At 32.6% G+C, this 21157-nt stretch overlaps 1 protein-coding gene across 2 annotated transcripts; it reads left to right on the forward strand.

Annotated features, from left to right (window-relative positions):
• The first annotated feature begins 1550 nt into the window (after positions 1-1550).
• LOC100372309 (leucine-rich repeat-containing protein 9-like) lies at positions 1551-21130 on the forward strand. 2 transcript variants are annotated; one of them, XM_085508615.1, is made up of 32 exons: positions 1551-1608; positions 4071-4226; positions 4887-5108; positions 5549-5689; positions 6295-6358; positions 6708-6778; positions 7042-7224; positions 7474-7629; positions 7918-8123; positions 8215-8346; positions 8562-8741; positions 8852-8975; positions 9757-9944; positions 10277-10469; positions 10674-10813; positions 12528-12714; positions 13543-13602; positions 13760-13891; positions 14339-14605; positions 14804-14981; positions 15342-15562; positions 15867-15989; positions 16367-16542; positions 16702-16765; positions 16861-17012; positions 17147-17220; positions 17553-17770; positions 18115-18183; positions 18781-18906; positions 19374-19584; positions 19725-19944; positions 20146-21130. In XM_085508615.1, the coding sequence occupies exons 2-32, from the start codon at positions 4134-4136 to the stop codon at positions 20177-20179; spliced, it is 4605 nt and encodes a 1534-aa protein (XP_085364741.1). In that variant the 5' UTR covers positions 1551-1608; positions 4071-4133; the 3' UTR covers positions 20180-21130. The 2 variants fall into 2 exon arrangements, with proteins under 2 accessions (XP_085364741.1, XP_085364746.1); XM_085508620.1 differs by having other exon boundaries at positions 19725-19851.
• Positions 21131-21157: the final 27 nt, after the last annotated feature.

A 21157-nucleotide genomic window follows, 5' to 3' on the forward strand; every position in this document is an offset into this window, starting at 1 on the left:
CTGTCTGATATAGTTATGTAGAGTAAAAAGGGATAATTTAAAATATTTGCAATTACTTTGTTATTAATGGTTAGCAGTCTTGCGAAAAAAATATTGTACAGAAGTAAAAAACATGTCAAGCGCCCTCTATGGCATGTTTTTGCCATTGATCTCATTCAAGTGCCTATTTCACAGATACCATACAATATCATATCGGTAGTCTCTATGATATTAGCAAGAAATTATAATTCCGTGATATTAAATATTCATAGTTGCATTAACATGACACAAACTTTATTACAATAACATCTCTATAAACGAAACTATTTTTAAAATGAAATTTTTTATTTAGATAATTACTATTTCCAAATGTTAATAATGAGATTGCACTCAACAAATATACCCGTTGTTCAAGCTCAGTGAAGCTATAAATATTATTTATTATGAAAAAAGAAATAACTAATAACAAAGACAATTTCTAAAACTGAATATTTTGACATACTGGGGTAGATATAATATTACCACGCCCTTCAATATAAATGCGTATTGTAAGTGTGTACTAAAGTGCCTTCTTATAACTGCTTTGGCTGAGAATTAGCCCAAAAATGAAATAAAGTACTAATAACATTCCTAATGATTTTTGCAATCATGTATACACGTAACTTGTTAACAATAACTTCTTGTTCACATATTTAAAGTGGGCAAATGAATGAAAGGCATTAATATAAATTAATAAAGCCATACTTGGGCAAAATATTTTGGAAGTTGAAATACAATAATATATTTGTTACTGTTTATTTTAGTAGTAAGTTTATTAAATTAACTATATCAGTGTGATCTTTTGTAATTATAGTTTTGTTTGTTGATATCTTGATATTTTATACTTTATTATGAAATAAGACTGTTGAATTTAACATATCGGCCTAAATTAATTGGTTATTAATGTGCGCTTATAGTGTTCCTAACGTTTTCTTTCCTTGAATATCTACCTCTACACCACAAACATATCGTTATTATTGTTGTTGTTTGTTTCTCTTTATACTAGAAGACCTAACTGAACCAAGATTCAGATTTTCAGAAAGTCAACCATCTTTCAATAAAACTCCCATAAAATAAATAATAACAAACAAAACCGGATCAAGAAATTGCAAAAGTATTTTTTTCCTAAAAGAATTCAATTCAAAATTTCAGTTATTGTCGTCCATAAGAGTACCCTGTTCCCAACAAAATCGGAATAGTTTTGCGTTGTGAACGTGCAGTGCTAATAATTTGTATGTAGTACCATCTTTTTTAGCTCCATGGTAGTACGTAACCATGGTATACAAATTCCGTGGTTGTCATTGTATAGACGCGGTGTTATTATTTACAACAGTTTGCATTGAATTGAATTGAATTTATATTAAATTATTATAAAACACATGAAATTCTAATGTAGTAATCCTCTTTCACCGTCTATGGAGGATATGGTAACCAAGCAACGCTATTACTGTTTATCTGACCTTTCAAACTCTGAACGTCGCAGCAAGTCTGGTCACATGACCATCAGATACCCAATCGCATATCACAACAGTATTTTCAAGATGGCGGAGATCGCTCTGTGTGAATGAAAACAAGTGTTCAAAGTACCCGGTAAGTTAGTCGCAAAGTCTTTGTATAACCTATGTCTATATGAGATTATCTCAAATCAACGACATTCATTTCAATTGTTAAATTGTACATCATTGAGATCTATGCTGGCAAACCTATGTTGGTAGTTGCTTTTCAGTTCGCCAGTATTCTGCATTGACTTTTTGATTTCTGTTCGACACAGAGGAATTCAACCGAATCATAATTTTTGACAATCAACACTTAACAATTCCTGACATACCACAGGAAGCGACAGACTCGGTATGTTATCGTCTGGACTACAACCATACAATCACCAATTACAGATTGGGATATTGGTAACCATATTCAGTCTATGTCGCTGTCAGTAGTCAAGTCGTACTGTTTTTGTAATTTCGAAATGTTCACGACTGTACTAGCTTGTTTATTACATAAACCTTAGTCAGTAGCGGTGTACTCATAGGTAATCATTTCGAGGTCTACAACAACTAAGTAATAATGTAGTTCAGTGTGAGGATTTTAGGAGCCTTTGCCAAAATGTCCGGATTACACTATAAAAGTGACAATTACATATGATATATGATTATTTGCATGTTTTGCTTTTGCGACCCCAATATATTAGCCTTGCACCTGTTTTTTTCTCTCTCGTAAAGTGTGCGTTTGAGTGTGTATTCATTCATGTGAGAAATTATTTAAGTTAAGTTCTTTTAATGGCTTCATTTTAAGTAGCTACAGAAAGTAGACAATGACATTTCAAAGTATAGTTATTTACATAGTGCATGAGGTACATGCAGTGTAAAGCCTCTCTCCCCACCTCTGAAAATGTTCTGTCTGCCCTGGGACATCAATGTAGCATGTGAGACATGTGAGGTAATTTTCACAATGAAAGCCTTTTTGCGAGAATAGACTATCTTCATGATAATAGAAAACTAACCTTGGCTAAAAACAAACTAAGAACATACAGACTTTTCAAACAAGATTTAAAAATTGAAAATTACCTAATTAATATGCAGAACCATGGTCTTAGAAGGTTAATTGCAAAATTCAGGACAAGCAACCATGACCTTAAAATTGAGAAAGGCAGACATAATAATGTGCGGCTGGATAAAAGAACATGTGATATGTGCAGCCAAAATATAGTTGAGGATGAGCAACATTTTGTAATGAAATGTCCAGCTTACAGTCACCATAGGGACAAATTATTCCTGACTGCACAAAATAAAATTCCAAATTTTGATAAAGAAAATAGTCAGAATAAATTCATTTTGATTATGGCAAACCATACTCTAGCACCAGCCTTAGCTGTCTTCTTAAAAAACAGCTATGGAACAAAACAGCAACAACTATCAGTGTATTAGGCCACATTTTGTGTTCATTCTATATTCTGTATTCACCATTGGCTGCAAATTGTATTTTTGTTTTGTTTTTGACTTGTTTTTTTTTTTTTTTTTTTTTTTTAGAAAAGTTTTTATTTTTTGTTTTCTTTTTTAGATTGTAGTTTTTTTGTTTTTTTTTAATTTCTTTCTGTAAGACCCTTTTTATCCTTTCCTAAGGATTTTATGCGTCTAATAAAAAAAAATATCCTAATAAAAAAAAAAAAAAAATATCATGGCCAGTAAAATAAATATGAAGACACAGTTTTCATAAATCTGTTTGGGAAAATTACATGTTAATTTATAGTAGTCTGTAGCTCCTACTGTCACTGCCATATTTTCTGTAAAGAATTATGATACATTTCTGGTTTGATAAAAAAAATGTAATAAAAGTTAATATGTAGCAGGCAGTGCCTGACAAGCGAGTGCAGCAGAGCAGTTGATTTACTAAAAGTAAAACTGTTGAACATTAAAGCGTGTGAACTGAGCATGCCAAGTTATTAGTTCATCATGTGAGTTGAGTGGGATTCAATATGATGTTATACATGACTTGGATGTTGTTGCTGCTCAAAATACTATTTTCAGTTCATTGTCAGAAAAAAGATTACCTTATCATTGAGCAATATGTTTTAGCTGTCTCACTTTGCTTAATTTATGCAAGTGCATGGTGTCACCCATAGACTGGAAGTGCATCATTTTAAAATTCTTAGGGTATTTAGATAGGATAGGATAGATAGGATATTATCCCCTATATATACACATGTTATCTGTAGAGCTCGCTCCAAAAGTGGCATTTGTCTGCTTTCGCTTTACTCGCTATTATTTTGAAAAGTTTGTCAAACTAAAAGTTCAACAATGAAAAATTGTTTTCTTATTGTTGCTATTTTCACATTGTCTAGTCAGTAAGTGTTTGTTGCTTGTGTTGACTGTCAGAATGTAAATACAATCAGGTACATGTATAGTTTTTAAAAAACTCTGGCATCAGAACTTGCTACATCAGAAATAAAGTGAATGTATTAGGGACAGGAAAAAAAGCTTAATTATTGATTATTAGTTTTTTTTTATGTTTCATATGAAGCAATATATTAACTAATCAATTCTTATTATTTACAGTAAATAACTTCCTAAGATGGTACAATGCGATGATTGAAATATTGAGATAACATCACATAAGATATGTCACTGACCACACCCTCCAGTCATGGTGCTGGGAGACCGGTCAATAATGGTGTGTCTGATGTGGAAGAGGAGGAAATTCTTAAAGAAGTGGTAATGTTATATATTATTTTATGTATGTATGTGCTCATGTAAGATGTAAGGTATTATTTTACCTATGAGTACATGCATACATTGCTGTGCCTAATGCTCTGACTGAAAAACATCCATTAACTTTTTTACCACCAAACTTTCGCGCCCAAATTTTTCTGCATTTTTTTCAATATTTCTGGAAATGAACCCTAATTTTAGAGCCAACAGACAAAATTTGAGTCAATTTTCAGTTTTGCTCAAAAAAATTTGGTTATTTTTGTCCCAATCTTCTGAGAGGAAAGTGCAAACTATAAACAGGACTGTTACATGAATTTGTGATGAAAAGAGAGGACTGGTGGTAGAAAGGTTAAAAAAAAGTACAGTATATTAGAACCCCCTTCAGCCTGTATTTATTGTACTCCAAAATAATGCTGAAAAGAATGAAACATTTATGTTTGTGAGTTATACCTACAATATATGTAGTTGTTATTGAAGTTTTTAGTAATGAACTTTTCATGATATTACAATGGTTTGACCAGCTTTCTGAATAGTAAACAAGTCAGTCAGTGCCAGTTTTTTTTTTTTTTATGGCTTGAGTGTTTTTTTACTCTGTCATTCCGTTGAAAGCACACGCACATCACACAGTGTAAAATTTAACTGAACATTGATGTTTCCACACAGTGTATATCCAACGGGTTAAAGTACCACCGATTGGAGAATGGCAATGCAGAACATGTCAAACACATTGAGATGTTTTTTTCTGGTTTCCCCAAAATTGTTGGGATGGATAGATTTCCAAATCTGGCAACTCTTTGTGTGGTTGCACAAGACATCGATATGATGTTTGGTTTAACATCATGCCCAAAACTTAAAGAACTGTGGATTTGTGAGTGTAAGCTACAGGTGAGTAGAAATAACGTATTAGCATGCATTGCCTGTGATGGTGAGTGAATCCATGCATTAGTCTGCATTCAAACTACTGAATGAATGTCTCCTTTCTATGAATCTCTTCTCATCACCCTTCTAACTGAACACTTTATTACTCTTATCAAGCAGATAATCTTCACATAACCTTTGTAAAAAGAGCCAATGACCTGAAAAAGGACAATCTATTTGATTCCTAATTGTTAATGTTGTTTGAGACCAATCATAAAATCCCCCCCCCCCTCGAGGATTACACCTGTTTCATTTCACCAGGATTTGAATGTCACTGTTTTGAGTATTTTTTCATGAATTAAATTTAGTGGATTTCAAGTGAAATATTGAAATTTAAACCCAGTGAAATATTCACGCATTTACAATATATCTGAATTGTGTAATTGTTATTTCATTTATTTCTTCAGAGGATTGAAGGCCTTGGGGAGTGCAAGAGACTTGAAAAACTCTATCTATATGATAACCAAATATCTAAGATAGAAAACATTTCACAACTGAAACATGTTGAAGTAATATGGCTTGCCAAGAATAATATCTCAGTTATCGAGGTAGGATTATGTAAATTTTCAGACTTTGGGGATATTAATTGTATTTGTGATAAGATATTGTATTGCTAACATTATTATTGTATTTTAGTCAATAATGACTGTCATCAGAGATTCAGTTGTCTTAAAATTATCCGAAGGCATTTTGGTCATCATGGAACATTTTTAATTATTTCTCATATGTAATAACAGTTATTTAACAGAAATTTGTCTGAAATGATTGAACAAAATTTAGGACATTTTGAAAAAATACCAGAAATAGCTATTGGCCATCTAAATCTCTAGTCATGTATTGATATTATGCAAAATAGCTCATTCAGTATGCAGATATCTATACTGTGTGCATACTAATTTGACAATTTATTTGACAATGATGAGAATGGGAGTTCAATGGAGCTCATGAGACCTTGTATGGGAGCCGCTGCAGAACAGAAAACTTTGTTACATACTGCTGGTGGTGGTGGTGGTGGTATTAGAAATTATGCACCTTTACCACTGAATTTTACCACTTTCATGGCTTGGTACTGAATATATGAGATTATCTATTTTTTGGATATTAATGTTGTAAAATTTTGAAATAAATACATGTATATATGATCTATTTTTAGGGTTTAAGTGGACTTGTATATCTCAAAGAATTAAATTTGGCTGAAAATAAGATTGATAAAATAGGTAAGTGAAGCTGTTTACTACCATAGTTGAGATAATGCATTCTTAAACCAGTATCTGTAAGTATATCCAAAACAGATATTTCACTTGTAATAGACAGATGGATTAGAAAGGTTGTCATTGGATTTTATATGATCTTAGATTGGGATGTTTAAAATCTGATAAATGGCATTGGAGAATCAGATGGGTAATACATTTTATTTCATGTAAAAAAACAAACACCTTAGATTCAAATTCTGTACACTTTACCCATAAAGATGCTACACATATCTTTGTTAGTATTCGTATTGACAATTGTTGTGACAGATACCATGTACTGTTATATTGAATGTCTCTTTATGTCAATTTTTAGGTCACTCCTTGGATTCTCATCTCAGATTGGAACATTTAAATCTTTCTGGAAATAAAATTTACTCATTCAAGGTAAGATGAGAACCCTCCCCTCAGTTGTTTTCAATGTTTTGAATATCAATAGTAATTCAATGGTATACATGTAATATCAATAGAGCACAAAGTGTTGTGTAATACTAGTATCCAAATGCATTTGAATGTTGCTCAATTTTTGTAAATGAATAGATTCCTGGAATTGTTTTCAGTGGTTGAACAAATAAGCACAAATTCATTGTGATTTTTGTGAATTCCGCAAGTACTGAAAAGACTGATACAGTGATGTTTTCTCTCTCCAGGAACTGACAAATCTTGTCAGGTTACCGAACTTGAAATTTCTTGGACTAAAAGACCCGCAATATTCACCAAATCCTGTTTGTTTGTTGTGCAATTACTCCACTCATGTTTTGTATCACTTGCCGACATTGGAGAGGCTTGACACATATGATGTGGCTAATAAGAACATCAGGGAAATGGCTGAGGTAAGTGATGTTGGCTAATGTGACACAAGGCTTCTGTTATGCAACACAAAATGCTCTAATAATCTTTTCATATCTTTAATGCGGCTATAGATTTGTATTGTTCTTGTTTCTTTTTATGATTTCTGAAATTAAAATAACATTTTTTATTTGAAGTCTCAGCTATGTTGTAACACCCTGTGACATTGTTTCATTACTGGTAAGCAATAAATTGTTCAACACACATGTTCTATGCAATTTTCTATATTCCAGGCCACAGTTGTTAAAAAGAAAATGTATTACAATATGAGGGTAAAGACAATCAGTAGAAACAAGACAGAACTGATGATGTGTCTTCAAAAAGAAAAGACAAAACTTAGTCAGTTACCGTATGATAGAGTAAAATACCTTACAGAGATGCTCAAAGTGGTGAGTTCAGTTGTCATGTCCTACCTATTGTATGTTCATTAATACATACTAGTATTGAAAAAATTAAACAATTAGAATATATACTTTTAATTACCCTAAACTACAAAAAAATACTTTGGCATTTGGAACGCTGTGAGTGATGTAACAATTGATGACTCTGGTATTCTTCATCTCTATGTAACACAGTGGTATATACTATTTTCTGATATGTGACTGGCACAGTTTCAACTTCTAACTTTTTCATCAATATTCCTTTATAATAATACACTATACATATTTTGTTGTTAGATTGAACGGGAGAGAGATGAGATAAGAGGATCCAAAGGAAACCATGACGATGACATATGTAGTAAAGATGAAGAAATTGAGCAACATGGTAGTGGTACTGAAAGCGATACCATTGAAGAAGGGAAGCAGTCATTAACCAAGAAACTTAAAAAAAAACTGCAGGCGTTGAAAGAAAGAATTAAACTTTACTATCATAAAGTGGAGGAGTAAGTAATGCCTGTTTTGTATCATAATAATTAACATACAGTTTGTGAATATTGCAGCATTTCAATCTATGTTGCATTGTTTGTTTCTTAGGATTGAGAAATGCTACGATGAGAGTGTGTCTCGTATGCGCCAGGTTTGTGATGTAACAGTTCGTAGATTGCTAACAGAGTTAGAAACTGGTGGTAATGTGAGATTTGAAGATGGACGATCAGCTGATGTTTGGTAAGCTAAATTTCAATTGTATCAAATGTTGATATATATCTGCATGTGTTGACAAGGTCTGTTTGACATCAGGATAGTGCATCACATTGCTATTTGATAGAGATATGGCCATGCTACATACATAGCACAAATAAACATAATTTATCATTTCTTGTATCTATGTGTTTAAAACAAAGAATTTAATGAAAATTATTTCATTTTTTGTTTTCCTGAAGGTTCACTTCTTGCCATGACTTAATCCTGTCCCGATTTTGTGCCGCGGATTACAAGGATTATGGTGTCTTAGGAATTAAGATTCACAGGATTACTAAAGTACATAACAGAATATTGAGATTGAAATTTGATGAGAAGTTGTCAGCCTTATTGGATAAAGATGATTCCCCCACACTCAGCAAGTAAGTCAATAAAGTACTGGGTGAATTCATATTAATATTTTCTAAAAGCAACATTTGCTTAGTATTGCCATCACTGAATGCATACATGTGCCTTTTCTATTTGATTACAGGGGTCAGTCAGTTAAGAAACTCCTTGAGTATTTATTTTTTGTGTGGGATCCTGAATTACCAGGTGGTAAAAATGAATTGATGAGAGTGTTGGAAGAAGGACCGATGGATCCAGAAACTTACCAGGTATGACATCAGTATGTAGTACTGATATACCTCACATAGCATAAATTTTTTCACATGTTATTTATTAATACTTTTGATGTTTGAGGTGCAATCAAAATGATTTTAGTAATTTATCGCTGTTGAAGAATAAAATGTGGGTGGATTGTGCTTTCACTCATATTATTCTTTTGTACTGTCGTAAAATTACTATATCCAAACAGAAAAAAGAGCAAAGTTTTCTTCCATTAGATTGTTGAGGGTTTGTTCTGCAATTTATTTTAAAATAATATCGATTCAGGATATTTTTCAAATCATCTGACCATGTAATAACATGTTGGCATCAATCTGGTCACCAAAACTCAGTTGTACATTTCAGTTGGGATACAGATATAGTTTTTTTTGCTTTTAGCAAACCCAACACAAGGTAGTTGTCATTTAGACAAATCCAATCCTTCTCTTTAGATACAACAAAAACATTTTAATGCTTGAAACTCTTTCAACTTGGTTTTATCAATATACAAATGTATGTATGCATAAATAAAGAGACATCCATGATTGTTGAAATTAGCAGTATATTAATTAATAATTTATTATTATCTCCAATAGAAATCACCTTTAAACCAACAATATCATTTATTGTACACTGGATTAATGATACTTCTTTCATTTACGTAAACATTAAGAGCAAATTCAGTAAATTAGTTCATTGAAATATAAATGAAAGCAACAAACAATGTACATGTTGTATTGTAACACAATAATTGTAGCTTCACCACTATACCACTATGTGTTTTTTTTGCAGAAACTTGGACGTGATGGTGCTGTGCCATTGTCTAATAGTCTGTGTGTTTCTGAAAGACCTCGCATTGATTTCATGTTGAGAGAAGCCAAAAGTAAATCATTGTCTGATCCCTGTCCATTTAGACATGGTCAACTGGTTGTGTGTAAAGTATATATTGGTAAAAGTACCCCAGCGTTAGATGTCAAAATGCAAGTACATTTGTTTTTTTTAGCTCACTATGCATTTCACAATAATTAAAACAATTAGCTAATATCAGTGAAAATTCTGAGTTGTAAGCAGATTTGCTTTTTTTATATGAGACACAAAGAATTCGTCATTCTCCTTCTCTGTTTATCTGTCAACATCTGGTTTGTGATACTGAACTGCTTTAGAACTGGAGTAATATTCAATAAATACAATATTTCAAAGAACAAAATATTTTTAATTCAGAAATCGATCACATACAATTTCATTAAAATGTACCAAATTGCATGTACATGTATGCGCAACAAATTAACAAATGATATATGTTAATTTTTAGGATACATAAACAAATGTACCCTAGAGCTGATTCAGTATTCCGTCCTAAGAAACATGAGAAATGTTCTCCGTCCAGTGGTACAAGTGGTACATCACCAGTATGTGAATGTACTGCCCGTCAATGTGAATGGTTCCACTTTGACCATGACTTAGTCTTGCCAGAATATGTTATAGACTTTGAGTATATCACAAAGGTAAGCTGCATAAAACATTGTTCAATTATTGTCTTTCTATTTATATCATTACTTGAATTGCATGCTTCATTCTTGATGTCTAGAAACCTTCAAAGTTCCAGTTCATATTAAAAATCTTACATTCCCTTTGAAAAGTAACCCTTCGCACTGATTATGGAACATAATGGTAACGTTTATGATCTCTTCTTGTTGTGTATATTATAGACAAAACCCAAATCCCCATTTGCCTATCTGAGTGATGGTATGATTGATAACAATGACTTGCCTAGAAAATCTGAAGACAATGATCTTGGACTTGATGATGATATTATAAATATGGAACCAGAAATAAAGCAAAGACCGAGGTAAGATACACCTCTGTTACTACCAATAATACTGTTCTATGCCAGGAACAACTGCTGCTATTCTATAATGATGAAAATATTTTAGTAGCATTAAGTTTAAACATAGATTAATTTCAACACTACAAACTATGTCAGTACCTGTACTATGGTGTATACCGGGTACATCATGCAACTTTCAGAATGCATTTAAGATATAATATTTGCTCTATTAGTAGAGTATGTTTAAATGACAAAAGTGTCTGGATGTGATCATGAGTCATATTTTAAAGTTTAACAGATGCAGTAAATTAAGCCATGAACCAAAATCATTAGTTACAGGGTTTTCGAGTTATGCATGATAGAACTTGACAAAAAAATCTCATCACCAAAATTTTTTCAGATACCGTAATATATAGAACATATTATTTTACATGTCAAAACCTACAAACAAAATATATGCCATAATACAACTTTTAATGATTCAGTATAAAAATAAATGAAATTGCTGGTTTACATGCAAATGCTTAAAATCACTAAATAATTGCTCTGTTCTATTATCAGATTGATAGCACTTACAGAAGAACTCATATTAAATAGTTGCTCTGTTCTATTATCAGATTGATAGCACTTACAGAAGAACTCATATTAAATAATTGCTCTGTTCTATTATCAGATTGATAGCACATACAGAAGAACTCATATTAAATAATTGCTCTGTTCTATTATCAGATTGATAGCACTTACAGAAGAACTCATATTAAATAATTGCTCTGTTCTATTATCAGATTGATAGCACTTACAGAAGAACTCATATTAAATAATTGCTCTGTTCTATTATCAGATTGATAGCACTTACAGAAGAACTCATATTAAATAATTGCTCTGTTCTATTATCAGATTGATAGCACTTACAGAAGAACTCATATTAAATAATTGCTCTGTTCTATTATCAGATTGATAGCACTTACAGAAGAACTCATATTAAATAATTGCTCTGTTCTATTATCAGATTGATAGCACTTACAGAAGAACTCATATTAAATAATTGCTCTGTTCTATTATCAGATTGATAGCACCTACAGAAGAACTCATATTAAATAATTGCTCTGTTCTATTATCAGATTGATTGCACTTACAGAAGAACTCATATTAAATAATTGCTCTGTTCTATTATCAGATTGATAGCACTTACAGAAGAACTCATATTAAATAGTTGCTCTGTTCTATTATCAGATTGATAGCACCTACAGAAGAACTCATTAAATAATTGCTCTGTTTTATTATCAGATTGATAGCACTTACAGAAGAACTCATATTAAATAGTTGCTCTGTTCTATTATCAGATTGATAGCACCTACAGAAGAACTCATATTAAATAATTGCTCTGTTCTATTATCAGATTGATAGCAATTACAGAAGAACTCATATTAAATAATTGCTCTGTTCTATTATCAGATTGATAGCACTTACAGAAGAACTCATATTAAATAATTGCTCTGTTCTATTATCAGATTGATAGCACTTACAGAAGAACTCATATTAAATAATTGCTCTGTTCTATTATCAGATTGATAGCACTTACAGAAGAACTCATATTAAATAATTGCTCTGTTCTATTATCAGATTGATAGCACTTACAGAAGAACTCATATTAAATAATTGCTCTGTTCTATTATCAGATTGATAGCACTTACAGAAGAACTCATATTAAATAATTGCTCTGTTCTATTATCAGATTGATAGCACTTACAGAAGAACTCATATTAAAGGCAACCAAAGCATCATCTCTAGCTGGAGTGACAATACTCAATTTACATGGTAATGGTTTGAGTAAATTAAAGTACATGAGTTCTATGCCACTGTTAAAGAAACTCATTGTTAGTTTTAATGACCTTACAAAGCTAGATGATGTAGCTCATATGGTGAGTACTGCATCCTTGTAGTAATCCAGAATTTATAAGAAATCTGATATTCATTTGGAGTGAAGGGTGTTTATACATATCGTGAGCATGTGTGTCTGGAACTTGAATAGTGGTTTATACTAAAACTATTGTAGTAATCTGTAATAATATAAAACTATAGTTACATACTACCAGTAACACCTGAGAAGAGTGAACTAATGTTTGCATTTTCATTTGTTGCCATACCTCAGCCAGGCATGGAGCATGTACAGCTTTGGGTTTGAAACAAAACAGTACAAGTTTACACATTTACAATCATAATATTATTACTTTACACTCACTATAACTGCCATTGGTGACTCCACCAATTGGTTGTTCTGTTCCGCTCAGGTAATATTATAGTTATTATTAAAACTTTGTAGCCTATCCAATCTATTGGATAACACACATTATTGTACAGCTGTTCAAAGTATATTTTCTCTCATTTACATTATTTGAGGGTGAACTACATCACCATGATCTGCCACATTATTACATCACATGTAGTAAACGCTTTCCTTTGCTTACATCAGTAGGAGTAGCACTACAATGCATGACAGTGATCTTGTACATGGGAATAATTATGGAGGAATGTTTCCATAAAATGTTTTGCTGATATTTCAGGGCTATTAAAACTAACTATGAACTAGGTTGTGATGTAAAATATACGCCTTTACAATCACCATACTGCTTTCATATGCAATTACAGTATTCTATTATGACTTTATTTCAGTTTATTTTTCTCAAACTGTACCCTATATTAATCAACAAGGACTAGTATGTAATAGTTACACTATGTTTTCTCTTTAGCCTCACCTTGAATACTTGGATGCAAGTTTTAACAAAGTTTACACACTGGAAGGAATGAGGGTATGTACTATTTCTTATTATGTTATTGGATATAACCACCTAATTCTGGTTGTTGATGCATCATAAAGACCCACTCAACCAGCAATGTTGCTATCACTTTGATTCATTACTCCCTCTGTATATCACTCTAATATTTCACGTAATCTTTTGTTTTTAGGGGATGACAAAACTGAAAACATTGGATTTGAGTTGGAATGAGTTGAGCAGTACACGAGATGAATTGTCAATATTACGTAAACACTGTAATGGTGTTACTAATCTAGATTTAAGACACAACCCATGGCAAAAGGTATGTAGAATATCAGACCAGTCTGTTTGTGTTATTGTCTGTATGTGGTCTGTGACACTGAAACTTTTAAATAAATAAATGTGTATCTTGTGTTCAAGTGACTGCAATGACTACATAATTAATATACATTTAAGACTGTCAGAAAAATTCTTTTTTTCCTTGCATACTTTATTTATTGTTACACATGATATTGTACATAATTTACTTACATACAAACATATTATGTTTGCAAACACTTTCAGGGTTTCCAAAACCGGTCGATGATATATGTGTTTCTCTTTGTGTTGACAGTACCAATTTGTAGAGATTTTATTATTAAATTAGTTCACATCAATATCTAATGTAAACCAGATAATTATCATTAGTGCGAACACAACTTCATTGTTGACTTCATGGTACTCACAAAGTTGTTCTGATAATATATCTTTCACAAATGTTGTTTGTCAGCCTGATGGTCTACGACTGAGAACTATTGGTCGACTCAAATCCTTGACAAAGCTAAATGGTGTGAGCATTACAGAGAGTGAAGCTACTGCAGCACTACGTATGGCTGCAGGATCACGGATATCTCAGGTGTCTCTCTTAGCACATTCCAGAACAGATAGAGTGAAACCTAGAAGTCTTAGTCTAGCATCTTGTGCTCAAGTACTTTGGTCAACAAGTCGTCACAAGCCAGACAGAGTGAGTGAGACTGACAGTCAATGGTACTTACAGGTGAGTAGTTCTTCATTCTAACAGGATTAAAATTATATTGCTATTATATACCATTCATATCAGTTATCTGTGGAGGTTTTCAGGCAATGTGTTACTGTATCATTATTACTACCGTAAGTATTAAATAAACATTATTGCCATGTTAAAGTATCAAAATAAAATTCTGACCAAAACATGTGATTTTTCATTTGCTTACAGGTGACAACGCTAAACCTGGATAGTCAGCATATCAGCAAGATCTCTAATTTAGATCGTTTAGAAAACTTACGTTTTGTGTCTTTCAATGATAATGATATCACCAAAATAGAAGGCTTGGACGGTTGTGTCAAGCTAGAAGAACTGTCATTAGAAAATAACTGTATATCCAAACTGGAAGGTAAATATACAGTTTCATCGTAACTATACAGATTCATCTGTGACACTGTTTTACAGTCACCCGTTGAGTTTTGCAAAGACTTTTCTCAAATCAGTGATTTCTTCAAAATTATGTAGTATTTTTCTTCAGTGGAATGCCTGTCTTTGAATTTGAATATTTGCCCTTTTTCTCCCTCTATGGACAATCACTGATCAATATTTTACAAATGTAATTCTACAAATAATAACAAATGTTTGAGATATGACAGGACCAACCATACTTCCATCTCTTTTCTTTGATGTTTCTTACAGTTCCTATTGTTTACAATAATTGAGACATTGTATAATCATATCATTGTCACTTAATTTTTATATCTTGTAGGTATCTCTAAGTTAACTAGGCTTAGGTATCTGAATGTTGGAAGCAATAGTATCACTACGTTGGAATCATGTGGACTTGAGAAACTAGTTGACTTACAGTATCTTTCAGTTGAAAACAATAAGATAACTTCATTGACAGGACTAAGTAAAATCATGTCATTGATTGAACTGTACATTGGCAATAATTGTATATCCAACATCAGAGAGATCTTTCATTTGAAGGTAAGAACATTGCATGTAGTAAATGCACTCGGGTCATGTAAGGTACTGGTGGGTTAATAGGTTCTATAATTTAATGACAGCAATCAATGTGGCTAATAACTGTTAATAACCACATAGGTGGCATATGCCAACACATGGAATTATAGATATATGTATCCTGTACCCACATATCAGAGTCTGTGACTAAGATATTTCTACTATGTCATGTATGTCCTATAATAATAATAATATTAATAATAATAAGTAGAAGTGATAGTAAAGAGGAGATCTTGTCACTGATGGTGGTGTATTTTATTTTCCACAGAACTTACCCAGCTTTGTGATATTGGATTTATATGGTAATCCAGTGGCCTCTGAAGCAGATAATTACAGATTGTTTGTAGTATACCATCTGAAGACACTTAAAGCACTGGATGGTATTGCTATTGTAAGTGTACTATTTAATATACACTGTCTGCTTTTTATTGTCATATCTTGCAGTGTATCTTATGGTAATTTTGCTTTATATTGACTTGGAGTAGATGTGTCGTTACCATGTTCAGAAAAGAGAATGCCAAGCAACAATTAAGCAATATTTTCAATTTAGCAGCAGGTTTCAAAATTGATGTAAATAGCAAGAAAGCTTCACCAATTTTCATCAATTGATTGAATAGCAAGGTTATGACAAGTTTGCAGTTAGGTAGTACATGGTGGCATTGACCTCTGCTAAATGTTTAAAGACATCCATAATGTGGTGTATCCTTGTAACATGTTATTCCAATGCTTCATTTTATGTATTTTGCGGTTTTGATGTTCATACTTTAGGAATCATCTGAAGGTGGTACTGCTAAGGACACATTTGGTGGAAGACTAACCCAGGACTTTGTTGCTGAGAGACTTGGTCATGCTAACTTCCTGGAAGTAAGAGAACTAGATTTTCCACAGTCTGGTATTCGCCAGGTAGACCTAGGACCTGGAGAACAGTTTCTCAATTTGAGAAGGTCAGTGTTATTTTCAGCTACTTTAAGTACTTTGCGTATTTCCATCTCTGATCTGTTTATCACAATATCTTTAATTTTTTTTAACTCTATTATGTTCACGAAATTATGAATATGTATTGATATTTATCCTGATATATTATTTCTTATTTTATTTCACAGCATGAACTTGGAACATAACACACTGACATCATTCAGTGGTCTCATATATTTGGTCAATCTCAGAGTAAGTAATCTAAAACATTGGTAGACATTGTGATTGACACATGCCTTAGCCATTCATCATACTACTACAGTATATATCAACTTGTCTATTTCTAGGTATTATGTTTAAATAACAATCACATAGAGACCATTGTACCCAAACCAAAGGCATCAAGCAAACAGAAACCTAACGTTGTATCTGCCAATGATCTGTACAGTCCAGAGAACTTTACTCCAGTATTGGAAAACCTGGAAGTTCTACACCTTGGGTAGGTGTTCAAACTTGAAATAATATTGAACATTAAAATATGGAGAGAAAATAAATTTGATGATTTGTCGACCGTGGCATTGACACTCTGTATTATATAAGTGTTGACACTATGTTTGATTGTTACATTTTTAGATATAATGGAATTGCTGACCTTGTAAAGCTACAAATTAGTAGACTACCTTCATTGAAAGCTTTATTTCTTCAAGGTAAACTCTAAAGTTATCACAGTAATGATATTTGCGGATGGAAAATATGAAAGAGTTCAATCACTTCTGTTATAAGTATGATTAATTGTTAAACATGGCTATGGGAACTATTTGTATCTCAACATAAACTATATAAAAAATGGAATAAGTAGTTTTTCACGATTTTCAGATTAAAAGTTTTTTGAAAATTTATGTACTACAAATATCTAACATTATTATACATCTGACATCAAAAACAATAGAATTCATTCATCTGTATGTCTTCTTTATTCGGAAAATGTGTTTCACCTTTGAATTTTTATATTTATATTATTATACTGCGTATATTGCAGGTAATGAGATAACTAAAGTGGAGGGGTTAGAAGGACTGCAAGAATTACGTGAGTTGGTGTTAGATAGAAACAAGATTAAAGGATTAAATGAGTATTCTTTTATGAATCAATGGAATCTAGTGGAGTTACATATGGAAGAGAACAGACTGCGGGATTTGTCAAACTTCCATCATTTGGAGACTTTACAGAGGTTGTACCTTGGTATGAACAGAGTACAGGTAGGTCACACCTATCAGATACATGGTCATAATGTATTAGCCACGCATAGCATAGCATGTTCTTCATGTCATCACATTTCCTTTGGTTTTGATGTCACTTTATTATTTAAAATCTAATAAATGTCACAAAATTTGTATTACTAGGGGACCACAGATCAAACCAATTGCAATAATGTAAACAACCTTCTTTTTATCATCTACACAAGCTCACTGTTGCTACTGGACTTTTTAGAAAGGTGTATTAGATCATAGGTTTTTGATCGTACGTTTAAATATGTGTTAGGTTTACCTTGCAATGTACATTTTTGTATATGTACAATTTATTGTTACTTTATTTAATCTAGGATATGGGTGAATTAGAGAAGTTAGAATGCTTGAATAACATGATTGAGTTATCAGTTATTAGCAATCCTGTAAGTATTTCAATTTCTGCATATTAATTTACTTTGGTATTCATGATAATTACTGTATAGTTATTGGGAAATGTACAGCCCTTACATGTATGACTGTCAGTGTTCAGTTAATGTTGTTCCTTCTAGCAAAGTTGTAGTGGAAGGTTTTTGATGTTGTTTACTTCTCACCTTGTAAAAAGTTAAACTTATATGAGATCATTTGACTTTGATAAAACTGTAAACAGTAGTTCAGATTTATGCCACACAGCGTTGACTGACATTACATCAGTGTGGGCGGGTTTCATGCTCTCTGCATATAATAAACTTGGTTATTAAGCATCCTGTTGGGGTTGGCCGAGCAGAAAATGTGTTTTGACGTGAAGCTAGGCGATTAGGTGTGTACATGAGCATTGTAACGCACACAGTACATGTTTACTTTGATTTGATGTAGTATTTACCAAGCCATTTATTCAATGTTATTTGCTTGCTTTACTTTATATGTCAGCAGCTACTAGAAGTTTACATCCTTCAACAATGACTTGTTTCAAGGATAACACCTACCAAATCTTGGTGAAACACAAAGAGTGTACTTCATTGTTTGACTGATTTTATTTACAGGTGTCCAGGCGATTGATGCATCGTCCAATGTTGGTTTATCGTCAGCCTAATCTTTTATGTATTGATGGGATACCAGTGAGTGCTGATGAGAGAACCAAAGCAGAGCTGTATTTTATGGAACAACAGGTGAATATATACATTACCCTTGAAAACATTGGAATCATTTGGCATGAGGACATTTCCAGTACCTACTTTACTGTAGTTCACTGATGACTGATGTTAATGACCTTTATTAATCAACTTGTGTACACAATTTAGTGTAATTGTCAGTTCTTCTGAATACAGCGGTATTTATTCTTCCAAATTTAGTTTCTTTGTTTCACATTGAACACTTAGTGATCTACATACTCACATTGAATACTTAGTGATCTAAATACTCACATTGAACACTTAGTGATCTACATACTCACATTGAACACTTAATGATCTACATACTCACAATGAACACTTAGTGATCTACATACTCACATTGAACACTTGGTGATCTACATGCTTAATATGTCACACTTTGTAATCTACACGCTCACATTGAACACTTAGTGATTTACATACTCACATTGAACACTTAGTGATCTACATAATATGTTGTATAGCCTGTAGGTATGATTGGTGGTGTGGAAGGTGGTTTGCCTGGAATTACATCATTCAAGACTACTGGTTCATCCACACCTCTTAAAGTGACTAATATGCAGCTCGGTGCCCAGCCAATGCAAACTGACAGACATGGATGGAGTACTTCTATAAGATATGGACCTGAAGACACTCAAATAACAACACATCCAGCAGAAACACGTGGAAATATGTGTAAGTTGTCATGTGAAGAATTCAATTGAATGTTGATAGTGATGACTATGTATATGGTTCATATTTGAGAATTATAATCATGCCATGATTTTGCTGTTATTGTGAATTTTGTATGCATAGATCTTATTTCTTCCTTACAGTACGTCCTCAACAGCGAGGCAGTGGGCGTGGTGATGCACATGGATCATCTGGTGGAAATATTCGCATTGGACAAAGTCATTTTGGATCTGGTCACAGTTCAAGCAGCAGTGCTAGCAGTCGTGGACAGTACGTACCTCACCAGATACCATATATACCACACCAGCCAGCTTCCAATAGTGCTGACAATGTGTACTGTGGTCATTCGGAAAGTTTAGCAAGGTACTACTGTTGAGGGCTCATCTTTTGTTACCATGACAACTGATCTCAAATCACTGTCAGATAATTGAAATGTTCAATGAGCTTCTTAACTCAGTACAAATGGGTGGGTCTTATCTACACTCATATTTTGTGAGATGTAGAACAAAGATAATATAAATAATAAAATACAAGGTAAATCAGTTTTTTGTTTTTTTTTCACAGATTGACAAATAATAATGGTAGGAAACGTCCATAATGAGCTCTAAAGAACCCAAAACCATGGCTATTTAACATAACAGAAGCAGAATTACATTGACACTCCGCTAAGAATACTGTCCAAGTGTTGGTCTGCTGAATGCTTTCGATCAAATATTATGCACATGGTCCCAGTCTACCAGAGTTTCCGTTACTAAATCTCCCTCCTCCCAGGACAGGGGGTCATTACAAATTGCCAATTGGCACAGAAACATTTTTCTGTATCACAATTACTGGTTCATTTACATTGTAAATATTAGGTCTGTGTTGGTAAAGGGTATCTGATGCACATTCCATTCACTCATAAATGTAATTTTCCAACAAAGATATATATCACTTTTTCTATACTAGTATATCCTTTCTATCCGTGCCAATGGTAAATACAATGGTACTTACAATTATGTAAATTGCCTCACTGTATAATATTTATTTTACGAGGGCAAAGCATGAGATTTCATGGTCCATTAACAAACACCACAAACTTGATGTGAGGTTATCTAATATAAATGGTTGCAAAGACTCTGGGTAAACATAATCTTTTTTTAAATCTTGCGCCTTCATTCTATTAATATACGAAGCAATCTATTGTAAAATACCTCTTCAAATTACATGTTTTTGTATTTGCAGTAATTTTAATATTACTTTGTAAATTTATGAATATATGTATATTTTTTGCTGTGATTTTTTTTAAATGTAAATTAATATGGACAGATGTTTATTTATTACTGTCATCACCACATTGCTGATTGGTTCAATACAAGACTACCAGTCAATTGTGAAGGACATGGACACTGTCTGTGTCATAATGCTTAGCTGAATGGCCAGTAAACAAGTTCTAATCACATAACAATCCCACCTTAGTTGGAAAATATGGCGATGACAGTAAGAGAATATCCCTGCCATTAATGTGTATAAAGAATTTAAAGAAAATAAACTTTCATATGATGAGTTATTTACTGATTGTCCCGTTGTTTGGAAG

This window comes from Saccoglossus kowalevskii, chromosome 2, assembly GCF_978046115.1.
Source record: "Saccoglossus kowalevskii chromosome 2, keSacKowa6.1, whole genome shotgun sequence".
NCBI classification, from domain to species: Eukaryota; Metazoa; Hemichordata; class Enteropneusta; family Harrimaniidae; genus Saccoglossus; species Saccoglossus kowalevskii.